The following is a 27245-nucleotide window of genomic DNA, read 5'->3' as shown; positions in this document are numbered from 1 at the left end:
GGAGGGGAGAAAAAAAACAAATGACAGCTTAGTATCATGTGGCTAACACTAGTAAATACAGTCAACTATTATGGAATAGTTGTGCTAAGGTACCTTTTAAAACAAAAGGAATCATTGCCCCTGCCTAACTGCATGGGAAGTTTTCACAGGTAGTTTTTAATGTGTTTCATATTACTGCTGTCAGTCAAACTGTTACTGGAGGGTATCTTTCTGCCAGATTTTTTCCTGGGGCTCCTTCTTTAATAATATCTCAAAAGGCAAAAGAGATTATCAGAGAGGTTGCCTATTTCACCTTTGCTTAGGAGCAGCCCTCTCACTAATTAACCTTACACACCAGACATACACGGCTAATAGAAACAACATTGAACACAGGACGTGTGACTAACCCCAGATGACAGGTACTGAGGCTGTATCGAGTAGCTTCTTAACAGGCAAGCAGCACCACTGGTTTCAGTGGAACTACACATCGAAGTGTTCCATCCCAGTTTTACCTGAGAAGGGTTGTCGGGGCAGAACATTATGTTTGTGCCTGGAAGTTACAATTTGAAGGCTTTACTGCTCACCTCCTGTGACTGTCTGATGTAAGCTCAGGTGATAGAGTTGGCATCTTAATGCTGCAGTTAACTAAGGGGATGAATTCTTCATTTCTCAGACACAGAGAAATGCCGGTGATCTTACTTCTCTAGAGGTACCAGCAATTACTCATCCCTCAAACTGTATCAGCATCCACCTGGGTTGTGTGAAGTGAATGGAATATACCACATACTGTCTGTGTTCAACCCTCTGAGCTGAATGCACAATCCCTGTCCCAGCAACAGCCAGAGCTTCATTTGCAGTCTAAGGAAGTGAGATAGCAAGTTTCAGTCACCTGTACAGCAGGAACTGTCAGAGTTGCTTGTCTATCTAGACCTCTGAATTTAAATCTCTCTCTCTTGAACTTAAATTTTGTTCCTAAATGCCCCAATATGGCCAAAAAAAGATTTAATCACATTTCATACCAAAACAGCTGTCTTTTTGATAATACTCTTTACTAAAGATAAATACTCTTTTGCTGTTGCTTGGTGGACTTATAATTGAACAAAAGTTCCGAGCGATGTTTAATTGAAGTGATATTAGATTAGCACTACAGTAAACAGTTACACAGCATGCAAAATCAAACACAGTGCAAGGGATAACAGTATTTTGAAAGCAAGTGGAGCCTTTTGAGGAACAGCATCGGTAAGCGCATGCCAGCATTACTACGTTGTGTGTAATCTGAACTAAATGTACAACATAGAGACAAGTAAAATATTTAGGTAAAGATCAGTATTATGAATCAATAAAGTCTGCCCTCAAATGCACATTCCTACGTTCCTTTAAAATAAAAAAGTAAATAAAAAAATATAAGGAATCACAGACCACAGGAAGTGATTCAGCACTTTTCCTATTTTCTGCTTCATCACCTCCGTGAACCTTACTTTTTCACTGAGTCTTATCTCAAGTGAACAACTCATTTAAATGGCATCCTGGGGAAAGAGGCTTCTTTAACGCTTTGGTACCAGAAATACATTATTAAGCGTGCTGAAGACATTACTGAAGATGTCAGCCAGGCAAAGTAGAAATTAATTTGTAATAGTAGCTGTTATTCTCTAGCCATGCAAACATTAACTTGATGCCTCTCTGAGTAACCTCCATATGGTATAAGAGCACAATAAAACTAATTTACATGGGATCTTTAATTAATGAGTGAAAGAAACAATGCTTAAGAGATCATTCATACCATGAACTGAAGTCTATAAACAAGTGTTGCAAATGAGGGATATGTAAAGTCTGTATATGTTTCTATTCATCATTTTAGGTCAGACGTAAACACCACCAATGATAACAGCATGTAAAGTTCAGTATCATTTTCTCAAGGCTCTGTGTATCATCCCAGATGAACATGCCAAGTTCCTATGACATGATGTCTGATCTATTGCACCTAAGCAAAGCTAAGGGCACCACTGCTGTGTGGCTTCACCACAGGACACAGTAGGTTTGTTGCTCTGCAGAGGTCTAACTGGCTACACAAAGGTGCAGGGCAATTCAGAATCCATTATGTTGTGGGAAACTTGTTTCAGGACGATTAGCTAAACGGCGTGTACTCCTGCACTGTTAAATCCTGAGTTAAACTCACATTTTACTCCCAGTGTGATCTTTTTCTACACACAAATGGCTCCAGCTTTAGATAAGTGATGTTTTAAAAGTTCCCTTTTGAGTAGCAGGAAAAGACTGCACTAAAGCTGGAGTGCTGCTGATGCTCAAGCTAATGATATGCCATGGGGATTTATTTTGAAGCCCTGAGTCTACAGCGTAGTCAGATGAACTATTTCTGGAATACCATAAAGGAGCTCTACTATCAACCAGCACACACCACAGAACCAGGCTAGAAAGCTAGCACTCACCAGTGAAACTAGCCCAGCTGAAGGGAACAGCAGCCCTTTAATCCAGCTGTGATGCTGGCAGTTATTCAGCTGCCTGCCACACTGCCTTGCAGCTGGGCACATGGCAGAGCCATCCCAGGTTGCCTGCAGGAGACTCTGCAGACATTTTCTGGGGCACTAGTCCAGCCACTGAAAGCCAAGAGTTATTCTGAGCAATAATCTTTCACTCAAAACCTACCTGAAATTGAGTATCTAGAGAGTACTAATTCAAAAATAACTTTTACGGTGAAGACAAGCCCTAAATGAAGATGGACCATGCTGCTTTCCTGGTGTTTCTTTCTGGTATTTTAAATGTTTAGAGCCTTAAAGAGTATGTTTGATCAAAATAGCTCCCGCTTGGATCACTATATTTCAGGATCCATCAGTGTTTGAATCGTAAATCCTATCACGGCTCCTCGGCTATAAGAACTCGCTGCATGCTGTGAGTTGGTTTATAGCATTTATCCTAGGAGCAAATGGCTTCCAAAATTGTAGTCATTATTGGATTGACTCACCCATCGCTAGAGGAAAGATTCTGATTTAAAGGCTTTGTCCCTTTCTCCAGGCCCAAGTGAAGCTGGTGGAGGTGGGGCAGAAGACATTCTACAGAGTTTCCCCTGTCTAGGGGACTTTTTGAATACTGTTTTAGAAGCTTTACAGCAAACTGCATTATTATCATTTTTCATCAGAGTTGTGCAGTACTTCCCCATAAAATGATGAGTGGGCTTGAAATGTTCCACAGAATGTCACCATTTCTTGTTGCATCGCAGTATTTTATGAACACTTTGTAAAAAGCGTAGAATGCCAAGGTGAGGCAGCTCCTGTTACAAACCTTTTCTACTATAAAGGGGCAAAGAAAAGACCTTGAGACATTCTCAAATGCTGGGAAAATTAGTCAGAGAATGAGGCCAGTAACTATATAATGTAGTCTGGACTGGTATGGTATTTTTTCCCATGCCAGCTATGTTAGGTTATGTGCTGTGCGGGTGGTGGTACTGGACAAGTGGCACAGCTCACGAGGAGTTAGGTTTCATTTGTGCAGGGGGAAGTTGGTGGGAGGCTACCTCAGTCTGCTTAATTCATAATTGTAGTCATGATTTGTGATGGCAGATGGCAGCTGCTACTGGATTGATTATCACGTTGTTTTATGGTAGCATGATTAATGAAGGGAAAGTAGTTGGCATCAGGTCTTGAATGGTCCTTCACTCATTTTTGAAGCTAGAGGTACCAAAATTTTCTGTAAGTTCTTGCAGGGAATTGCACTGTCTCTGTTCTTCCATTTCCCGTCTGATTTTGTCTGCCTTTTCATTTTAAAACAGTCTGTCAGACTGATCACTTTTGGAAGCAGAGTATCAGATTCTCACATTACCTTACCCTTACTCTATGGTCAACAAAATATGCAAAAGAAGATACGTGGAAATTTGACAATGCTTTGTGCAGGACATTAGCCTGGGCAATATAAACTTTGTAAGGGACATTATCTGCTTACTTTCAAAGGGATGTCAGCTTATTTAGCATCCACACTAGAAAAGCCATCCAGCAAAAAGCAAGGGGAAAAGCGAAGTAAGCCTGCGTGCCTGTAGACTGGCATGCAGGTGGTGACGTGCAAGTAGCAAGAAATAAATGCTTCCCAGAAGACTTGCGTAAAATGATGTCCTAACTAAAATCTGTTAGCAGTAACTCTTGCACTTCAATTCTTCATTTATTTCTACATGGTTAAATGTCACCTAAATCACAGAAAAAGTAAGACCTAAGAAAGAGGGCTATGTTGCTAATGTCACCAGGGAGTTTAGTCACAGCACTGCAGCTGTGTCTGGGGTTCCTGGATGAAGATGGTTGATGTAGTCAGGGAGCAGCCGCTCCTACCGTGTCACCTCTTCGAAAATATACTGCTACCAGGGGGCTGCCATCATATTCCCTTCCCTCTTGAAGAGAAGAAATTAAATATTTATTTAATGACAACAACAAAAAAGAAAAAAATGCTTTTTAGTGTGGTAATAACATGAATGGTGAAAAATGCAGAATCTACTTCCTGCTCCATAGATTTTATTTATTTATTTATTTCTGAAACAGAATAGCATGAACAGGAGAACCTGAAAGCATGACAAGAAGTGTCACAGGACTGCAGAGCATTGGGCTGGTGGAAAACTGAGGGTCAACAGAACCATCAGCACAAACCATGTCAGTTTTATAATTAAAATCTTTCAACAAAATCCAGTCCAAGTTAGCAAACTGCTTCCAGATGACTGGAATGACTTTTTTTTTCAGAGAATGAAAGCTTCACAGAAACCTTTTTTGCTTGTCACTGCTCATACGCTAGAGTCTATTCAGCTCCTTCTGTTCTAATCTCCAGACACGCTCACTCATCATTTATGTTTCTCAGGGCCAAGATAGATAGCACATTTCTGGGCATAGGAGGAAGCAATGCTGCTGTCCGTCAATTAAAATGCTCCTCTGTAGGCACCTTGGGTCTGAGGAGAGACCCGGTGTTTATATGCGCTGTCATACTCTCTATAGAAAGTCTTTTCCCCTTCCCGCTCCCTCATCTTTCCAGGCAATGCTTGTCCCTGTTTTGTCCATTTTCTGCAAGACTCCTGAGAAAATTCCCATTCAGAAGAGTTTAGTATTTTCTCCCCCATAAGTAAGCTAAAGATTTTCAACTAGTGAAATGACTGACTACAGTCACATTTCCTAAATGCTTATTTTTAATAAAAGCATTTCCTAAAACCAGTTAATCTCCTTTCTTTCTGTAAAAACAGCTATGTTAACTCTTCAGATTGCATCAGTCTTCTAAATATTTTGATAAATAATTACATACAGCTGTAAAGAAAAAAAAAATCACTTGCTTTGTTGAAAAACAAGTTAGTAAGTTCCTGAATTCCATTTTGAGAAATATTTAACTAAATCAGAATTTTCATAAATGATATGTAATTCCAAAAACCTTTATTTATTGATTCAACATGTGAAAGGGCCTCAGTTTTCAGAAGGACTTTTAAATTGTACCACTGTTCACATCTGAGAACCAGAAGCCTCTTACATGGCTATGAAAATTTTAGCATCAGCAGTCTTTGCCTTCACAGTTGAAGGGTAATTCATGTAATGCTTCTATGGAAACACAGTTAATATGATTTGGCTTAGAGCCTTAACTCTGAATGAGTTGGCATAGTAGTGGCATACTGCAAAACTCTTAAGGTTAGTTAAACACAAGTGTGCAAACTGCAAAGTAAGCAACAGAACTCCTCCTGATAGCAGCAGAGTCAAGTTTTCACCCCATGATTTCAGAGAAAGCCTGTTGTGCATTTCAAGAACCAGCATTATAAGGCTTTAGAGACACAGCTTGCTTCCAGCCTTCTTCAGCACCTCTTTGAACTGCACTTTGGTCACTATGAACCTTAATAAAAGTTCCTAGAAACATGTTAAGACATCCCTCATTATTAGCAAAAATGCTAGGTTCCTGACCAGCATCTCGTCACAAGACCAACGTTCGTAATTGTAGTCTGAAATTAAGAATGGGCTGGCAGCCAGTGAGAGACTGGTAAGGCACTTCCAATATAGATTTTCACTTCTGTTTGCTTGCATGTTAGCCTCTTAAAACCAGAAGGTTAATTAGTTCATTAGCTCTTACCTCACTGTCTCAGCACTTGTTCATTAAATATTCTCAGCGTCTTCTGTCAAAGTACTAGCGCCTAATGAAGTTTTATCCCACCTCATTTAAAATCCTGCCATGTTTAATTAGTGAGGGAATTTTTGCGTAACACAGCTTGGGGTTTTCTTCCTCTTCCTTTTTAGGGTCACACACTGAGCTCTGTATAAAGTGAAAAGGCCTGAATTCTTAGAGTGTTAATTCTGAGAGAAGGGACTGGAGGGTGAGTTAAGCACTCATATGGCCAGTTGGCAAAAGATACATCTACTGCTAGCTTTTGGCTTCTTTTGGCAGTTCTCTGATGCTGTCAGATCAAGCTGCTGTCAAGTGGAGCTAAGATTCATGGAAGCTATCAGGCCCTAACGATAGAGCAGACATAATCCCTTGTATAAGCAATGTGCTGAAGATCATATCTGAGAGCCCAGCATTGAAGCAGTGCCATAAATTTGGAAGAGGATAAAAGAGGATATAGAATGAGCTCCCCAGCAAAGCCAGATCCTAGATGGGTTCCATAGCAAGCTGCTCATGTAGCAGGAAATTGGAAAGGAAGAAAAAGTCAGAGGAAAGCCTGGGAATGGGGAATTCCGTATCCTGAAATGGTCCTTCTGAGTGGTGGACACCTGATTATCACTGTGCTTCACTTTCCTGTTTGAAAAAACAGGGGCAATAACGCTTCCTCAGCTCTGTGCTATATGTAAGGATCAAGACATTGAAGCCAGCAAGGTGCTCATGTATCTTATGGTTGGAGCTGCAGGCATGCTTTTAGGCAGCCATAGTGACAGGATGAAACTGAAGTCCTCAAAACTTTATGGAGAGAAGTGGAGGGGCTGGACTTCCCCATTCCTGCACATCCTGCTGGTGCACAGTGACACCCTGCGTGGCCAGCCCCCAGGAGAGGCCAGGGCAGCATGTGGTCCAGCCTCACCTACCTGGAGCCCGCCTGAAATCACCACAGTGAGCTCACATTCTTTCTAACATTAAATCAATATGCGGGAGAGACTTGCAATTCTTTGGTCTTTGTGTGCTGAGGTTAGTGCTAAACTTCTGTGTTAAAGTCAAAGGTGGCCCACTTCTTAGGAGCGCTTACATAATTGAATTTTGCCATCTCAAGGATGAAGATAACAATCAGTTATTCAAAAAAGCCAGCCCAACACTTCTGCAGAGACATTGAAATGAAAATTGCTGCTGCTTGCCAAGGACTGCCTGCAGTCCTTAGGTGGGGGCAGTAGCAAGTCTTGATCTTGAAGACTGTAATAGAGGCTGCTGCCTAGTGGGCCATGTTTGTTACCCCTAAAGCCTAAGGAATTGCCTACATTTCCCCTGCTAAAAAGCAAGATTTATTAAAATGCTAACTGGGATGGAATTAAGGATTATTTGTTTGGTTTTTTTTTGCGTAGGAATAAAAAGCCATGTGGAGAGTTGATAATGTGAAATAGGTTTTTAGGGAACATAAAGGGGAAGAAAAAAGCTGCCCTTAATTACAAGTAAAATTCTAAGGGTTTTGGGTTTTGGTGTTTTGATTTGTTTTTGAAATTGTCCCATATGTGCTCTGTTTTGCAAGTCTGAAAAACTCCAGTGGTTCCTTTATACTATTTGGTCTCACATGCTTTTTTCAAGGAGCAACCTGTGCTCTCTCCCCAGTTACTTTGTCCTGCTTTAAAAGAAAGGCAGAGTTTGTTCAAAACAATGTACAGGTCTTCTGGATTGATGCAAGTCTTATACAGCAGCCAAACTTCTGGAGAAGGAGCACAGAAGAGCCATCCTAACTCTGAACAGAGCATCTGAGCCTACTTAAAACATGGGAATGTGTTTCCATTCCATTTATACTCTGACAAAACACCTGACAGTTGTGACTGCCATTGACTGTAACAGAGCTTTGTCCTGGCAGTGGACTTGAGACTTATTTCTACCTAGTTTCACAGAAAAGAAGTGGAGATTACAAACGTGTGTAACAGGCTCATGATGTACCATTTGTGTTACCATGGAGATGTAATTGTAATAGCAGTCATTTTTCTTTTTCAGTACATCATTATTAACAAGAGATTGTATTTAGATTTGAACACATTCATCCTTGCAAAGACAAGCAGGGATCAGGCTTATTAAATGAGCAGAATACAGCATAGCTAGGAACATACTTCAGAACATCTTCTGGGAAAAAATATTCTTTTGAGGAGCAAGAGAGGGAGGGTGAATTTATTTCAACTTATGAATTCCCATGATTCACTGTAGGTTTCACTCAGTTCAATTATTAAATATAGCATAGACCTAATAGTGTTGTTGCATTTACCGCAAACATGCTAAGTAATAACTGTATTCTGTCACCTTCTCTACAAGTAAGTCTTGATTCAATTATATTCCAAGGCGCTCCCATTGAGAAGACTGAACCCTGCGTTACTGTTCAGTACTGGCTCTAGGTGGTGGTTACCATTGCCAGTTTGAGACGGATAGGCACGCCAGCTCCTAACGCATGCTGGGATCTGGCAAGTACAGACCGTTCCCCAGACTAAGAGGGAATAAAAGAGCTCCCATAGCCTTCCTCCCCAAACAGAGTTAAAACGGGAATTGAAGCCTTTGAAGCTGATGTATTTGCCTAGAGATAAGCTGTAAAACACAGAAGTTGAAAGGTCAGCTTGTTACACCCTGATGTAACAGTAATGCTAAGATAGACTTATATCTAGGGGATTCAACTATATTTTATTCTTGCTTATCAATTTTAAGTCATGTATGACTTGTTATTAAGTCTTCCTCCTCAAAATGTTCAAAATCACAGGGAAATGCTGTTATAGCATTTTTATGTAGTAAATTATTGTGGAAGGAAGGCAAGTGATGTCTTCAAGGAGAGAAGACAGGGTTCGTGGTAGAACTAGGAGCTGAACACAGAGCTGCCTCTTCCTCTCCCTCAATGTGATCAGAGCATACAGCTCCAGCACCAGCCCGTTGTCAGCATTCTTCTATGCTCTTTTGTGCAATAGAAATTTCCACAGCTGACCAGAGCATGTCAGCCACGTTCTAGCATCAGTGCACATGCTAAAACAGCAGTACCTCTGAGGCACACACCAGAGGCACAGAGACAGAGGCATCTGACCAGGCCACAACCACAAGGAATAGTCCACTGCAAATGGACATAGTTAAAGCCAGCTTCAGAGGACCAGTTAGCAAACTGCCGTCACTCATCTCAGACAGTCTCTCCGGCTATGCTGTTTTTCCTCCAACTTTTGAAATGTAGGCAAATTAAGCAAGAACTCCCCAAATTTCTGTAATAATAAACATAAACCAATATTCTAGATGTCTGTAGATATCTCTAGATGTCTCAAGGTCTCTGTTCAATCCAGGATACAGCACAGACACATCACCATGGCAATTAGAAAATACCCTGGAGAAGGGTGAAATACGAAATACATTGCTTATCCTGCTGGATGTCTCTGCAGCTCTTGGCACAGTGGTCCACAAAGTATTACAAAGACACCTTAATCGCCCAGGAAGAGAGGATGAATCAGCATTGCATAAATCTAGGTATTCCTCACCCTACATCTTGTCAGGGACAGGTTTTAGAATCAGAATAGAATCACAGAACCATTTGGGTTGGAAAAGACCTGCAAGATCATCAAGTCCAACCATCAACCTGACCTACTGAGTCCCATCATGAAACCATGCCCCTTAGTGCCATGTCTCGCTTTTAGTGCCATTATTTTTTTGTTGTTCAGATTTATGTTGCAAGAAGATCATGGCTACACATTACTTTTGAGTAGACACAGAATTGACATCACTCCTCTTATATTAAGAGACAAAATGGATGACTTAATGGTGAGCCCCCCCACCCAGTGATTTCTCTTCATCCACTACCTCACTGTGTGTTTTCAAGAAGTCTGTAGGAACTTAGATGTCTACACGTCCTCTCTTCATTATCAAGGTTACTTCAACTTAACCACAGATTCAGAAATGAAAGGGGAGAGTAGGTTAGGCAAGGAAGGGAGAAATGCAGATGCACGGAAACAGTCTTCTTTTACAGGGTCTTCATTTTAAAATTTCCCTGAGAATCCATGTGGTCCTCACTTCTCTCTAGTGTCTATACAGAGTCACTAAAAAAAGATGTTGATCAATGAGCTTGGCTGAGAGGAATATGTTGATGAAAATCACCTGTGTGTCTTTCTTCACAAATGCAACAAGCGTCAGAACACCTACACGGTCCTTCAGGCTGCTGTCTGTGGCAACACAAAAGAGCAAACTCTCTCCTATGAAATGAACATTTCAGCTGATGGGGTCAGAGGTACAGCAAAGTCTCCAAATTCCATAAAATCCGTGCTTATCTGAATTTCTTGAGCTCGGTGAGTGTTTCAGTCAAACTTAGCAGTGCTCATTACTTTTATCATTTTCATTCTTGCCTTTTGTACTCTTGGTGGTGGGGTGTGAAAGGTCTGCTTCTTTCTTCTCAGATAGTCAACTGACACAACTGCATAGCTATTGAGAGTAATTATTAGGCTACCAACAACAGAAATCTCTTAATAGTCACAGCTGAACACAGAGAACAATAAAAGTCCCAAGGGGTAGCGTTGTATAAACATGGGCATGGGTCCACCAACTTTGCGCGTGGTTATTGATCATCATGTATGTAACATATGGATACGCTTACAGGCCATGCAAATACAGCTTTGCATCACTGCTAGAGGATTTTGGAGGGACAAACTGGATAGATTTCATATTCTTATGTTGCTGCCAATAAAATCTTTTATGCCATGCTGTTAGTACTTCCCAGTACAGCTAGTGTTGAAGCCTTTCTTCTTTACAAATTGAAACCGTTCTTCTTTACAAATCAAATTCTGGTTTCAGTGAACAGCCATGCACATGCGATCATAAATGAAGGTTAAATCTGAATTTAACTGTACGTTAGGCTTCTTATAGTTATTCTTGGAAAACAATCTATTTTAATGTTAAATAACTTAAAAATTCAAAATAAATTAGTTGACACTGAAAATAAATGTTTAAGTGTTTGAAATTCTAAATGAATTTTAAATTTTATTTTTCTATATACGTGCTTGTACATATATGCTGTGTGCTGCCTGCTGCCAACCCATTGTGATACTTCCCCCCACACCTTTTTTTTTTTTTTTTTACTTTGCTGTAACTCAGAGATATATTTAGCTTGGGAACAGTTGGATTGCTCAGTAGTCTATTCAGTCAAGCATGGTGAGGAGTTTACAGAAACTGAAGAATTCAAATCTGTATCATCTAAATTTGAAGTAATTAACATTTAAATGTTTCTATGTTAATATACTCTTCATAGATAGAAAATTGCTTGCAATCCTTTGGCAATGCTTTGTTCAACTGTTGTCAGCACTATTAGTTTGCAAATTACTGAAAACTTTTTATAGTGTATGCTTTTCTGAGAGAAAAGCAATCACTGTATCTGCACAGGTCGGAGAATACAGACATAAATGAAACAGAATACCACATACTCCATTGTTCAAGAGTCATACCCATCAGGACTAACATTTAGAACTGTTAAACCAACACTGGTGCTTTACTTCAGTCCCCAAGCTCCTCTGGTAGCACAGGAGCTCCCGAGGACAGCACTGGAGGTTAGGTGCATTGCTTGCAGCAGTTACTGGCTTGCCTTGTCATCAGCCCTGAAATTGCTGCAGCACTTCTCCTGCCAACTTGTGGACCCACACAGGTCATGTTACAGGAGTGGGGCAGAGGCCGTGCTGGTTAGGCAGGGGTTGCTTTTCCCCATAGAATTCATCCAGCCCACAGCATCTTCCCACAGCACTTCCAGGAGCCTTCCTGGGCAAGAAATGGGTCCAGCAGGGGCAACCACCTGCACTGGACTCTTCCCTCAGTGCGTGTTCACAGCGCAGTCAGAGGCAAATCAAATCCAGGAAGAATTAAGTCAGCTGCCATCTTTACATGCACTGTAAAACAGGCTTTGCCGAGTAGCACCAGATTTATAGAGCATGTAATCAGTCCATGTGCACATAAAAACCACAGCATGATGTATTGTCTAGTACTTGAATACGACAGAAATATTGTAATTTTAACTGTAAATAGTCTTTATAAAAAGAGGAACTCTTAAAATTACAAGGTGTGTATTCATTTCAGTCCCTAAACTTCTCTGAATTTAAATCCTTGTATAAGGACAAGCGCTAGTTAGAAAGACAGGACTCTCAGAAACTATGTCTTGTGCTGTAGTTTGGCTTTATTCTCTGATTACTGAGGACTAGTAATAATTCCTAGGTGATGTGAATTTGAAAACTCCATTGTGCTAGTAAGCTTTGTGTTCTTCCTGTGCTCTACAGCAATACAGCACATCAGAATCTACTTTCTAGGACTTTATTCATACTTTTCATAGTAAGGATAAAAACCTTCATCACAAGTCACATACCATTAGATATCTGCTCACATCTTGTGTTAATGGAGTATCCACACCAGTGTGTTTAGAAAACAAAGTACTGAGCTTTTATGACTAGGGCTGATTATATCTCAAGGGATGAGAGGAATGTTAAAAGAAACGGCTTTGCTTTTCTTGTGTTTTAGGAATAAATTCTTCACTCAGAGGGTGGTGAGGCATTGGCACAGGTTGCCCAAGGAAGCTGTGGGTGCCGCATCCCTGGAGGTGTTCAAGGCCAGCCTGTATGGGGCTTTGGGCAGCCTGGTCCAGTGGGAGGTGTCCCTGCCCATGGCAGGGGTTTGGAACCAGATGATCCTTACGGTCCTTTCCAATCCAAACCATTCTATGATTCTATGATATTAAAAACAAGCAAGCAAACCCAAAACCTGATCTGGATTACAATTCCCAGGTGGTTTAAACAGGAGACCTCTCCTGTGAAACCAGAAAAAAAGTCCTGAAGTTCTCATACAATAAACATCTACTCTTTCCTGAACTAACATTGTCCGAGAAGACTAGATACTGGTAAAAGATACAAAGATAGAAGAAAGATACTGATGAAAAAATTAGTCCAAAAGGCCAGAAAATATTCAATAAAAGAATTTGAAAGTACAGGAAAAATTGACAAATACCACAAAAATAAGTCTGCAATTTCTCCTAGTAAATCTGAATCTCAACAGTAGGGTTGGAGATGTGTTGGCTGCTTGTTTAAATACATCAATTATCAGAATATTTTAGGCTGTTATTGGAGAAGACCTGGTCTTCATATTTTGAGGGGAAACAGAAAACTTTTACGTTATAATCCAGTAACTTCCACAGGTATTAAACTAATTAAAAATATTGAAAAATCATATCCCAGCTGTTCTGCTTTTCTAAATTCTAAGGAATAAATCAAGGTAGAATGGCAAATGGCTGCAAGATGACAATGAAAATATTTTCTCCTTTCAGCATGGAGGGAAGCAGCCAAGTTAAAGAAAAATAAAGCTTGGAGAGACTTTTTCTAGTGTACCGAAATGAATGCAAAAAATTAAAAGTATAATGCAGATTTGATGAGCTTCTGCCACAACCATTGTTTACAAAGCAGCTGCTGAGGTTTGATAAACAGCTTAAAAACTTCTTTAGCACCATTTTTCAATGAGCCTGTTGATCTGGTTTTTTTATTTGTCTTTCCACATTTAAATTTCTCTTTTTTTTTTTTTTTTTTGAGGGGGTGTTTGTTTTATAGTCTGTTTCTTTATAAAATCTGTTCTGCTTCTCTGAATGACAGCATAATTTTCCTTTTAAAATTTCAAATATTTCACATTACTATCTTGCCCAGTGGGTCCAGAGTATTTGATTGCAAATACCGAGCCTGCAGATTCTTATGCAGTGGCTTTTCTAAGCACTGTATGTAAGTCATTGAAGTCAGCTGTATACTTACACTTTGTAAAATGAGACAAGGATGAAAGCCCTTGAATATATAATTCTAAATCATACAAGTAACCAAGGGCAATATAGAATGAGCAAACTTTGACTGAGTTCAGATAAACATAAAAAAGTTTTCATGCTTTCATTTTTTCTTTGGTCTGCACAAGTGAATTGAACAGCCTAAAGGAACAGGATTTCTCTTGAGATTCTGCTATAGCTCACTAGGTAAAAAAAAAAAAATTGTTCAGCACTTTTCTTTCTCCCAACTAGAAATTCAAAAAAGAACCAGGAGAAACAGGAAAATAAGTGAAAGCTTATGTACTAAAAGATTTAATTAGCTAGGAAATGTCTGGAGAAGCTATGGAAGATTCCAATCTAAATGATATTGTGCAACATAAGTAACAATTTGAATATTCATAGAGATTAATAACTAAATTCAATTTCCTTAAATAAATGACTTAATGCTGATTTTTCTGCTAGTAAAAAGAAAAAAATAATAATTATCAGAGTTCAGCAAAATGGACACATTTATATCCACCAAAATGCTTGTCACTGTAAGTCTTGCTATAGAACTCACAAGCTAAAAGCGTATTTAGCCAGCACTTTCCCAGGTTGAGAAACATGGCTCAGACAGAGATGGAACTAACCTGAGTTTTCTAAACATAACATATTTTAAATAAAGAAGTAAAAAAGCCAAGGGTAGATGTTTGTGTGCAATTTAAGCTAATCTAACTCCAAACTAAAGACAAGTCATCTAAAGAAATGACTACGCACAACATTGTTATAGCTCACCACTCAGTCACAGAGGCAGTAGTGCAAGCCAGAGGGGTAGGGACATGAGGCCAGAGACTACTGAGAGCATCTCTTTCAGCAGCAGAGTGCTTCATCCAGCTTAGGACACTCACAAAATGGTGTTCTGAGTTCCACAGAGAGCGCTGATAAAAATTCAAGATTCAAGCCAGAGAGCGCCAGAACACTGTAACGTAGTCAACAGTTGCAAAGTACTGTTGCTGGAAGTCCTTAGAAAAGTCTAAGGCATATTAATGAGAATGAATATCAGAAAGCCATTGTTCTGATCCCAATGCAATAGTTTGTCTGGTCTTAACTTTAGCATTTTTATTTGACTAACACTGTCTTGTGAGCTTCATTAACAGTTCCAGTGACGTGAATGATTTTACTGGTAAAGAAATCTAGTCTGTCAACACATAACTTGTCTGTAAGTGTTTACAAACAGAGATGAACTTTTCTGCTGTGTTTACATGTCATCTAGCACAGGGAAAGCCTGGACCATGACTACAATTTATACTTGTTAGAATGATAAAAATAATACAAATATCTGCCCTCATCTGAAGGCAATATTGACCTATCTTTGGCCCTGGTTAAGAAAGCACCTAGGGATCAAATTAAACTCATTCAAGCCAAGCAAAGCCTCCACTGATTATTTCCACTACATCCAAATATTTCTTAAAACATAGTAGTCAAAAATTAACATAATTTAGGCTTTGCAAAAAACATGCATCAAATTGGGTCAAACCAGTTCCTTTACTCTACTTTTACAAGACAATGGTAAATTCTACTTTTGCCCTCAGTATTCTCCAAGCCCCTCCCAAACTTATGTCATCTGTTAATTTAATGAAAAATTCTCTTATTCCACCTATGCTATTCCATTAATGAAAATAATTGAGGTCAAGATAGGTTCCTGGGGAATCTCACCATGTAACTAAATCTCACTGTTTTGACAGTGAATCATTGACAACTACTCCATGATTTTATAAACCATTCTGCAATGTGGGTTTGCCAAGGCCTTACTCTCTACATATTTTTCTCTGAGAATGTTATTCAGAAAGGCTTTATTAAAGTCAAAATACATACTTTGCAGCAAATAGTCAAGAAATCTGATATACTTCACTAGAAGTATCTTTATGCTATGTATCCAATCTTGTTGAAGAAGGAAGTGTACCTTATTTTTCTAGAAAGTTTTTAGTGTTGTTTCCAAGATGGAACATGGGAAATTCTGATCCAATGTTAGGAAAAAATTCTTACCCTGATGGCAGTTACAGACTGGAAACAAGTTACCCCAGGGAGCTTGTGGAATCCGTGTCCTTGGAAGTGTTCGGTACTTGACTGGACATAGTCCTAAGTAAGGGGATCTATTTAGACATATTTGGAGCAGGGGCTTGGACTAGATGACCTCTGGAGGTCTCTTCCAAACTGCAATATGTGTTGAATTTTTCTGCTTGTCTAGATAGCAGTAAACTTGGAATTTGAACTATCACTGTATATCTCAATGTATTCCAGATCTTCACTTCTGTGTCTCTAAGCAGTAATTTGCAGCGTAAATGCATGATCATTTTGCGTTAACTTCTAATGTTTCATATTCTGACTTTTGGGGATGGAATTCTCTCAGATGTGTTTCTCTTAACTGCACTAACAGCAAATATGAATATGTCTTGTAAAAATGTCAGGCTAGGCACAAAATTAATACCTTCACTATCACTATATTTGTTTTTCTATGCCATTCCCTGTTCTGCATGAGATTTAGCAGAGCAGGAAGAGCACTGCTTCTGCGTCTGTTCCTAGTGCTCACTCTAAACCAATAGGCTGGATATTCTTCTCTGATATTGTCGTTGGGATGGATATTACAGGAGGAAATAAGAATATTAAGTGCTTGCCTCCACAAAGTGCTTAAGAAAGTGATGGCTGTAATTGTATCCAGTGTCAAAATTATACAATATCAGCACATTTCAAGAATCTGTTTCACAAAAATGTATCTGTTGAAAGTTTTCCCTAAGCATAGGCTAGGTTCATACTCCACACCAGCACTGAAATATTAGATAGGCAGATGCCAAAGACTTTTTGTGGAGATAATGGGGTTCCATCAGGTGAGACGCAGAGAAAATAAGTAGCTTCTCTACATCTTGTCCTGAATTTTTTTTTTTTAACACTGTGCTGAAGCTGTGACCATGAGCAACTCTGACCACCCACTAATCCCTTCTCCTTTACTGCCACTAAGGCATGCAGATACCCTTAGGGTTCATCTGTTAGGATTTTCCTTCTGTGCTCACTCTTAAATTTTGTTTAGCTTCCTTAAGTCAGACGTCTCCAAATGTTTTCTAACTCAGATCCAGACAGGTTTATTATGTCTATTAGTTCAATATACATTGCTTTCCTGCAAGGAGTTTTGAAACAAGACTTCATTAAATCACACAGGAAAGTTATTTTTCATTTATTTTATCGAATTGCTTGGCGTTTCTCATTTCAAGAAAATTGAAGCAAATAATTACAAAAAGCAAAAGAAATCTCTTATTCTTCGTCTGATATTATAAATCTCAAATGTCCTTGAAGAGCACTTCTGGCTAGCTGGCTGTTTCTACTTTGTTTTCACTGATTTATGATTTAATTGTAAGATCGTTTGCAAGGCTTAAGAGCAGCAATTTTTCTATAAGGAATCTAGGAATAAAGTGAACTAAAATATACCTAGGATCTTTCTATTAAAAGTGCTTCTTAACTAGACACAGAAGCTTTTTCAAAGTCCACCCCTTTCAAACATGCTTCTTTCCATTCTGTCCCTCTCTCCTCATGCACCTAAAGTTCACCATTCTTCCAAACTCTCAGGTCTACCATGTGTTCCCACCTCTTTTCTAAGCATTTCCCAATTTCCTAGCTCTCCTCTTCATTAATGTGTTCCAAAATTGCATTTTTCATATGCTGCCCCTGTTTTCCCTCCCCACTTGGAAACACTTCGCATAATTCATGCTGTCAGTTTGCATTCTCACTAGACAGTTCATTAGCTGTTTTCTACTACTGGACTAAACTAAGGTGGGGCAATTTGAACTTACAGGTCCCTCATTAGGTAGTCCTGATGCTAGCATGCATATTATTATAAAATATTAATAAAAAGAAAAAGAAAAACATATCTGCAATTATGCAGATATTTGTAATTGCATATCTGCAATCTGGATTAACTAAAAATGTAAAGTAGGAAATGTCCACTTTGTTGGGAAAGGGTTTCATATACTATCTCCCTTCTGCTATTGGCAAAGTCAGAGTGGAATGGAAGAGAGTTCAAGTAAGGAAATCAGCAGCTGGAGTTCTGCCGGGGACTTGACAGATCTGCTCTGGATGGGTCTAGTGCTTAGTATATCTTGTATTAGCTGAGAAGACATTAAAGTGGATATATAAAATGCAGGAATAGCATGATGGTGACATGTTTTGTTTCTAGTTTGTTAAACCAGTAATTGTTATTGCAAGTAGCTGTCTTTCCCACCAGCATTTGCTTCTTGTTGACAATGAAGAAAACTCATTTGTTTTATAGTGTGAAGCTTAATTTACTTCATGGTTGGTTTCTTTCTTTGCCTGTCAATCCCAGATCTCTGAGAAATAATGGCAGTCAGTTTTATAGCAAGCAGAATGAGCTGTAACTAAACTGTCAATACAAAAACCGTGGCTTCTTACTGATAATGAAGGGGATTTTTTGGAAGGCACATAGGATCAAAAACTCCCTTTTGAATCATATTAGCCATGACTGCCAGTTACTGACTATACCCAGATTGGCTAGCAATCTGTGAATATTTGCAGTTTAATCCTTCAGTTCTACTTTTTATTATTATTATTATTAATTAAATTTGACAGCTCCAGAAGTTTTTAACTCTGAAGTTGACTGACTGCTGGCCTTTAGCCGTCTGTCTGCCCAGCAGCCACCTCTCTGTACAGTAGGCAAGGTCATGCTTATAGCTGCGTCAGGAGTGTGGGGAAGAGAAAGCCCCACACTTAACTGACGCAGAATGCAAGGGAAACCTTTATAGTAAAGATTCAATTGAAGTTTGAAAGTGTCATGAAGTCTCATGGATGTTCAGCTTATTCCATTCAGGACACTTTCGGTGATGATGTAAAGGAAGTCTGTGTTAAGAAGTATGTTCATGGTTGGGACAGGGTTTTAATCGAAGCCTGGTCCAAGATTCATTTGAGGCACCGTGTGTTGTGGGGATATCTTCAGAAGTATGATTAAAATACATTCTGTTAAAGTGCTCAGTTCGAACAGGCCTTCAGACTGGCTAAGCTTTCCGGGACATACTGGCCTAGTACTGCCAAAGATAAAAATCTAACTAAAAGCAGGCAGGTAGAAAGGCATGGCCACGGCTGGAGACTCCAGCCAGCAGGAGCTGCTGCAGAAGCCACTACAGGGGCTGTTGTTGCACTGGAAAGTGCAGCTAGACTGACACTCTAGCCCACAGAGCAGGTGGGGCCAAGAGGACCTAGTGGTTATTTCTGCCCTGTCCTCCACATTCCTGCCGTACATGGCAAGAAAACCGGCGAAGGTTTGAGCCAGCAGGAATAGCTGCAGCAGTAGCCCAAACAGGGGCTGTCAGGCCTTCAGACCTTTGAAGCACTGTCTGTGCTGCCCTTCTTTCTCCTCACTTCAGCTTCCCTCTCTTACTCCACTCCATGCAGGCCCGGTCCTCACGACTCCCCCTGCCCTTCAAATCCCTCTTTGTTTGCTTTTACCTTGATACACCCTAAAGGAATCCAATTAGAAGATGAAGTGTGAAATTAATATATCCCTGGTTAACATGGTATCAGTTACTGTTTTTGTGTTGTCCCTCATTTTTATGCTCTTTCTGTTGTCTCTGATACTCCAAAGGTATTCTTGCTTACTTGACTCCTCAGAGTGAGTCTTGGTGTCAGGAGTCAACTGCTGCGTGCATCTGCAGAGTGCACAGTGTGAGGAAATCCCCTTCTTTTAAAATTTCTTAAGCTCACCCACAGTAAGTATCATTAATAACAAAAGCGTGCCCACCTACAGGGAAAGGGATGTTCGTGTCGTCTGTGGTATAAGCCCCTGGTACGGGCTGTTGTCTCACATCAGAGTTTGGTCTGATGTCTGGCTGTTCTCTGCTGGCTCCCAGGCGTCCGTGCACAGCCCCAGTCTGCATGAGACAACCTGCCAGCACCTTTACAAACTGTTGCACTCTGCATAACATACATTCTTCCCTTGCCCTCACTCCAGTAGGCATACCCCATACAGCTTCTGTTTGACTGTCTGGTATTGCATATTGCAAGCTCATCTGCCACAGACAGGATGCGTGATGTGTTTTGCCTGCTGGCTTTAGTGGCACTGACACTGAAACAAGTCACTGATTACAGCTGTCTATTCTCACTTCAGCAAATAGGAAATATCACAGTGGAAATACATATCCTAGTTTTCACCCTAGGTCTAATAAACCTAAAACTTGCAAAAATGTGCATAGAAACTATGAGCATTTAAAGTTGCAGAGTTCTCTGTGTGTGCTGACCTTTAGATAATAAATGAACGGTGTCTGGATTTTGGCAGTTGTCAGCTTCCAAGGGAACAGAAAGCAAGCCACTTGTCATGAATAATCCCATCTTTTTCTTTTCTGAATTTTGTTGTGCCTCATACTTTAGGGTTCTCATGGAAAGATGATGGCGTTTGGAGGTTAACTACTAGCTTTAAGTGATTAACTTCTTTATTAGCAGCCATAGCTAGTTGAGTTCAGTAAAAATAAATACTGTAAATCTGCTTATGTGTAGAGTTTGATCTTTGTGCAGCTGTGACAGAATGAAGCTTAAATTACTCATATTTGAACCCAGAAGATCCTACAGAGCATTTTATAAGCCTAGAAAGCAATGCACAAGAATATCCATTTCTATACCACCCAACTGTGGTTGCAAACAGAGCAGCTAAAAAGTAAGCAGAGAATTTAAGAATCTTGTCTAAATAAGATAAGAAATAACCTGGATTTTGGCCAGAACACCCCTTTCCTCCCTCCACTCCCAAATAAGAAGCTCAAGTGACCACCAGTAAGCAAGACCTTTGTTGTTGCATATTCCCCCACAGACTACACTTCTTGTTGGACTTGAGTACAATTAAGGATTCAAAAGGCAAAATATAAAGTTTGAGCATCATTTTAAATACTTCATACTGCTAAGAACATTGGGGAATATTGACAAGAGCTCTAGGAAAGAGACAAACTTTACTGTTATATTTGCTTGTTTTTTTTTTAAAAAGGCAGTCAAAATTTGGCATTGTCTCTTCAATTATTTGTGCTTTCCAAGGTCTTGCAGTCTTCCTTTGCTATCACATATCCTTGTTCTGGGAAGGGAAAATCCATCCTTTTAAAGAAATAGTTTCCTATGAGGTTACAGACTCACCACATCCATGATCTGCATGAGGCTGAGAGTGAAATAGACAGTGAGAGGCTGGGAATCATTCGCAACCGGTCGTTCTAGAGGGTTGTAATTTTTCAGCAGCTCCTTATAAAGCTTCCTTTGGAACTCTCCTTGTAGGGACTCTTTGGGCACAGGAATAAATAGAAAAATGATTGGGATTCTACATTGGAAAGTAAAACTACAGTGTTATGTTCTTCTCATTATACCAGATATTATGTAGCTGTTATCCTACATGCTGCATAGAAATGCCACTGGGATTCGTATAGTTCTACAGCTACTGTAGCAAAATCGTACCACAAATGTATTATCATCCTTTCCTTTCATCCCATCCTATAAGAGGGATTCCCTCTTTGGCTGGCCAGGAGTGGCAAACTCTAGTGGGTAGTGATGCTTCGTCAACACATGCACGCCGTGGTCCAGCGGCAAGAGGTGGTGAGGAGGAAATACACCACCTCTGTTGTGACACCTGCCTGGGCATGGCTATAACCAGGAGAGCAGAGCACGGGTACAGCGGAGGGCATCAACGAGACAACGGGAGAAAAATGGCTACAGGTTAGGACCAACCCATGCTCTCTGAGCGCTACAGATCAGAACTCTTTGGGGCAGGTGCTCTCCGCTTTGTTCTCTATTCACGCAGCTGTCTACAAAGCGTGGGTACCAGGTCCCTGGCAGGGATGGTAGGCGTTACATCAATGCACCTGATAACGTTCAGGGACTTCTATCCTTTTTACACATCGAATCCGGGGAGGATCTTTATTCTGCCATTTTCTATGGAGGGAGAGGGAGCAGCTCCGCACGGATGGAGCACAGCAGACCAGGCACAGCGGCACTTTCAGACGGAGAGGAAATCTGGGTCAGGGCAGAACAGGTCCCCCGCACATGAGCCGCCTCTGTCCCCGCTCCAGTCAGACTTTGCTCTCCCCTTTCGTTTCCTAGTCGCCAACTCCCCCCTCTAGAGCAGCACCACTCTGTCCGCAAGCAGCTGCGGCTGAAGTGCCTTGAGGGGCTTCTCCCCGCCCCCCACCGCCCCGGGCACCCCCCAAGCCCCGGCCGGCACCTCGCCGTGCTGCCCAGGGCTGCGGAGGGCAGCGGCACCCCCCAGGCAGCGGCCCCCCCCCGGCCGCCCATGCGGGGCTCACTCACCGCGCACCAGCCCCGCCGCCGCCAGCAGCCACAGCACCAGCTCCCGGAGGCCCATTGCGGCGAGGGAGGGAAGGCGACAGCGATAGCAGCAGCAGCAGCAGCAGCAGCAGCAGCAGCGGCGGCGGCAGCAGCAGCAGCAGCGCGCTTCTCCCGCCGCCGACCCCCGAGAGCCGCCAAGGACCTCTGGCGGCTCGGCCCCTTCCTGCGCCCTGCGGCGGCTCGGGCTGGGGCTGGGGCAGAGCCCCGCTTCCCTCAGCCTGGGGCGGCCCCGGCCCGGGGGCGGCTGCTGCAGCCGGGGGGTGCGGCGCGGAGCGGCTCCGCCGGTAAAGAGGCGAGAGCGGGGAGCCCCCTCCCTGCCGGGCAGCCGAGCCCCGCCCGCTGGCACCTCCCGCCCCGGCGAGCCGAAACGGCAGCCGGCAGCGGCAAGCCTCCCTCCTCCCGGCACCTGCCCCTCGCCGCCGGCGGCGGCTGTTCCACCAGAAGCACGAAGCAGCCCGAAGGGCACCCGGGGACCCGGGCGGGACAGCCCTGCCTGGGGGCGCCGAGGTGGGAACCAGCGCAGGGCCCTGGTGGGAACTTCGCTTCGGGCACGTTTTGGGGAGGATGGAGACGGCAACACGGTGTAGGTGCACGTGTGGTTGTTCAGTCCCCAGCGGAGGTGCGAGGCCAGTGGCGCTGGTGTGGGATGTTTCGTTCAGATACAGGAAAACCAGCTGTGGTTGAGGTGCGTGGTGCTGAGTGCTTGGCAAACACATGCCTGAGTGAAAGGATGCCAGAGCGCCCGCCTGGTGTAGGTATAATGCACTGCAGTTAGAAAGCAGGCCTAGAAAATTCAGTGCATTTTGTTGATCATCAGGTTCCCATTTGCAACTTTAAGCATGTTTCTGACACCGCGTAAGGGTTATGTCTTTCAGTCCGAATCCCTGCCATTCAGTTGCTGCATTAAATGAATATCTAGGCAGCTGCATTTAAGGGAGGATGGCATTGTAGGATCTCCCCATTTGCAAGAGGTAACTAAATATAAATGCTTGTTCTTCACGTCACCCAGCAAACAGCAGTTCATTACTCCATGTTAATTTTCAGCTTTAAAAATCCAGATAGTGTGTTTTGTGTAAAGCACTGACCTAACTTATGTAGCTACCATTTAAATGTTTTTAGACATTGAGCACAGGACCAGATGAAACAGGGCAATGTGAGTAGCCCAGAACATCCCTGCGTCAGGTGTTCGGCCAGATAAATACAGCAGGACTGAGCCATTCCTCTTTCAGATGAACCAACTTGCTGGACAGCTCTGCCAAGGGGTAATGGAAGCCATCAAGGGACAATGGTAACTCTCCTAAAGCCAGGATGTAACTAATATAGGAGCATACACTGATTACCTTCTCAAGTATTTTGAAATAGTCCATCTAGGTTGAGTTTTATTATTTCCCTTTTTTGTTTTGAGGTGTTTTTGTTCCATGAGATCTTGACCCTTTTGGAACAGCTAGCAGACAGGAGTAAGTTACTAGGATCTCTGTGTTATTCACAGAGGAACCAAGTGTTATTAACCATTTGTAATTAAACCCTCACATGGCAGTGCTCTGAGTACCCAGATTTTGCCTCTTCGCATTTTGGAAGGAAACTCCTTTTCTCTTCCTCCTGCTGTCCACTGCTGCTTTGGCATAGGTCCCTCAGGCATTTCTAGGTGGACAGTCAACAGCAGCAACTGTTCAAACAGCAAATTTGGAGAGGAAATTTACAGTTCAAGGCTGACCTCTACTATTGGCTCATTTTGCTCTGCACATTGCTTTGTTGACAACTGCCTCACCCCAGCTGGTGAAGGCAGCACTGTGGAAGCTTGCACAGCCCAAGGTCCTCAGCGGCCTGTCAGGGGACTCAGCTGTTCCCTTTAGGCCACGCCAGCCTGTATCTCCTGACTTGTTTGCACCAGACCCCTCCATCTCCTCTTGCATCCCCATTCCTTCTAGGCCACACAGCCCCAAACCTTTGCCCCCTTTTCCATCTCTCCATGTAGCAGGAGCACAAGGCAGGATTGCTGGGCAGTGCTGGATGAGGAGGTAGCTTTGCTGTCTTGGCAGCAGCCTGCCTGGGAGAGAGGTACTGTGGTTAGGCAGAAACCCTTCAGGAGTCTGCATACCTTACAGCAGTTGGGAAAGCAGAGTAGAAGTACTCTGAGAGGTATTGCTGAGGCTACCTCTTTCCTCCTCCAAGCAATGGCTTAAAAGAGAGGCAGTTCGCAATGCCTGAATGGTCTCTGGAATGGTTTCAGGAAAGCTGAGAAGTTTCTGAATGTCTTTGGTCTTTGTCATATACGACTAGCTCTGGAAACCTGCTGGAGGCAAAGAGGATGGAAGATGCCTGTCAGCACTGCAGCTCCTGGCTGGGTGCCCGTCAGCAGGAGGTGGAGTGGTGGCAGGGAGGGAGAACACCAAGTGTCCCTCTGCCAGGGCTTGCAGCCTCTGTAGCTGGAAGTACTCGTGTGCTCACCTAGGGCGCACTGGGACCTTTCTTGTTCTCCTGGCACCTGATCTTTGCGTCTCCCCCTGCGCACTGGCACTTGTGTTCAGAATGATGTCTTCTGAATTATTACTCATTTAATAATAAATCTATTAGACTTTAGTAGGTTTGCTTGTAAAAAAACAAAGTTTACTCTGTTTTTGAGAACAGATCAATAAAAATATAATTGCTAATTAGAAGAGATTAAAAAGGTAAACTCTTCAGGGGATGGTGCCGAAACCCCAAATTCCAGTAATAGAAGGACTGAATGAATAATTCATAACTATTTCTTTGATAAATCTTGACTTATTTTTCTGTTTGTGGAGGTCTTATTTGTTTTTCATGTTAGCAAATTAAATTTTATAGGCACTTTGGAAATTGCACGCTGTAGATATTCTATAATAGCAATCTGCAGCCAAACTCCTTGATTAAACTGTGTTCTTTAAGTGCTAGCGGGCAGCTCAGTCAGATGCATTCCTGCTAAAGGATTTTCCTTTCTAGTCAAAGGTGCTGATGTGAATGCACATGAACAGCAGGAAAGGCTGGAGTTTGCTTTTGGTAGATATCCTGGCTAGCAGAAGTTAATTTCACAAAAACTTATATGTACTAGCAAAGAAAGATAAGGACATACTGTACTAAGTCCTCTAAAAGCCTTCACTTACGGCACGTGTTGTTGTTGTAAAAGTACATTGTATACAACTGGGAAGAAAGATGTACAGTCTGTGGCCAGCAGAGGCTCTTTTCTATGACTCCAATGCCCACAAGAGATAAGACCCATTCTCCTATGGGCTTTAATTTTCTTTCTGTAGTACATTATCCAGGCAGGTGATTTGGAACCATCACCCCTCCCCAGGTAATGCATTTTTAGACACAATGATGAGAGCAAATCCATTTCACAATTATAGGTTGTAAAAGCTGTTGTGGGTCTCCCAGTCCACCTCCCGCTTCAGTGCCAGAATATGGACAACCCCTTAACATCAGTTCATTTGTCGTGTAGATTGGACATAATTAGGCAAGGCAATTGTGCATGTCTTATTTGTGAATAGCCAATATATTCACAGAGACAACAGTGTGCACAGATCACATATCTTCACAGGAAGGTCAGGCGTAAGAAAATAATTTCAGTAATAGTATTTATTTAATGTCAGCATGCTTCCTGTTGCTCCTTTATCTGGCAAGCAAAGAAGTAAATACATCCTTGTGCAAAAGGCACAAGTCTTCACTCAAGTGCTACTTCAAGAATTTGAGTGAGGCCCAGAGCTATCGCAGAAACAGACATGGAATTGTGAAATAAAGTGTCTATAGAAAAGGCCCTCTTCATAACTGTAACATGTTTCCCAGTTTCATTTATAAGGCTGACTAGTACGCTGGTCAGTTAAAAGAACCAGGGATTGAAGGACATTAAGAACGACTCGTGCAGTCATTACAAGATGTTGAAATTGTCCAAAGATTATAATATCCCCAAGCATGAGGAATATCTTTATTTTCTCTCTGTACAGACTCGTGGGGGATCAAAAGCATTCAACTGCCTAATGTGACAGAAGATGGTAAGACAGTCCTGAGATTGGGCTGGAAGAAGTGACCATCTTATATGAACTTGAAAGTGCCTGCAGCACTTTCTGACTTTGATCTAATTATTGTGCAACTGCAGTGCCCCAGGACTTCCATGTCCAAAAAAAGTCTGCCTTTCCTTCTTTTAGAGAAGAAGGCAGAGTAGGCTAGGATTCAGAGTAGGCTAGGATTTTAAACGGTAACTTACAGTATATGTTAGGTGAGACATGCCTACATTTATTTGAATGTTAAGCAACTTAATTAATTACCTCTTGAATTGTTACCTTTATTTTTGAATTTTGATGTAGTGTTAGTAATGGTGTCTCATGCTATTATTTATTCTCTATGGTTTATTTCGCACAACTAGTAGTCTCAGTGATGGAGAATGTATCGGTGAAGACCTTGAATTTTTTCTATAAAATGCCCTGAAATAATATACTGCTTCTTCTTTGCCAAGAGGTAGCAGATAGCCTTCATGGTGATTTTTCTACTGACGGACAAATTAATGGTTTGAAGTCTGGTTATTTTTGTCATTAAACTTGATGTTCTATACATCCAATCTCAAACAGAGGTTTGCAAAGGTAATCTCTTTCTAGATTCTTAGCTCCAACCCCAGTATGTGATTTCCAGAAAACAATACATTCCCCAAATGGTCAGTGGTTGGAAAGGATAAAGAAGGGCACAAACTATTTTGTTGTGTAAAAGTAACAAAGCTGCTGCACTTCCACTCTGCAAGAAGCAGAAACAGAGAGCATGTCTAAACAGTGCTCTAATGTGAAGAATAAGGATTTGTAAAATTTGTCTAATGAATTTGTGTAACTAGTGATTTGTGTAATAGGGCACATGGTCATTTCTATAATGCCAACACCTTTCAAATTTCATTCTCATCCCTTGTTGTTGTTAGCATACACACACATTATGTCTGAGTATAGTTATTAAGCAGCAGCAGTAACAACAATATGAAAATGTGCCAGAAGAAATTTTAGGCTCTTCT

At 41.6% G+C, this 27245-nt stretch overlaps 1 protein-coding gene and 1 long non-coding RNA gene across 7 annotated transcripts in view; one reads left to right on the top strand and one right to left on the bottom strand.

Annotated features, from left to right (window-relative positions):
- Positions 1-24037, bottom strand: part of LOC121076068 (neuronal acetylcholine receptor subunit alpha-7) — a 45694-nt gene extending 21657 nt beyond the window's left edge. The window contains exons 1-2 of one of the 4 annotated variants that reach the window (XM_040570078.1): positions 24033-24037; positions 21044-21168 (exon numbers count right to left, since the gene is read on the bottom strand). In XM_040570078.1, coding sequence (XP_040426012.1) covers positions 21044-21061 — 18 coding nt within the window. In that variant the 5' untranslated portion in view covers positions 21062-21168; positions 24033-24037. Of the gene's footprint in view, positions 1-21043; positions 21184-22204; positions 22592-24032 lie in introns of those variants that run through there. The other 3 variants (XM_040570077.1, XM_040570076.1, XM_040570079.1) reach the window with 3 other exon arrangements.
- Positions 1-27245, top strand: part of LOC121076069 — a 130831-nt gene that overhangs the window by 94028 nt on the left and 9558 nt on the right. The window lies entirely within an intron of this gene.

Source organism: Cygnus olor, chromosome 11 (assembly GCF_009769625.2).
Source record: "Cygnus olor isolate bCygOlo1 chromosome 11, bCygOlo1.pri.v2, whole genome shotgun sequence".
Taxonomy (NCBI): domain Eukaryota; kingdom Metazoa; phylum Chordata; class Aves; order Anseriformes; family Anatidae; genus Cygnus; species Cygnus olor.
This window is presented reverse-complemented; position numbering and strand designations above follow the sequence as displayed.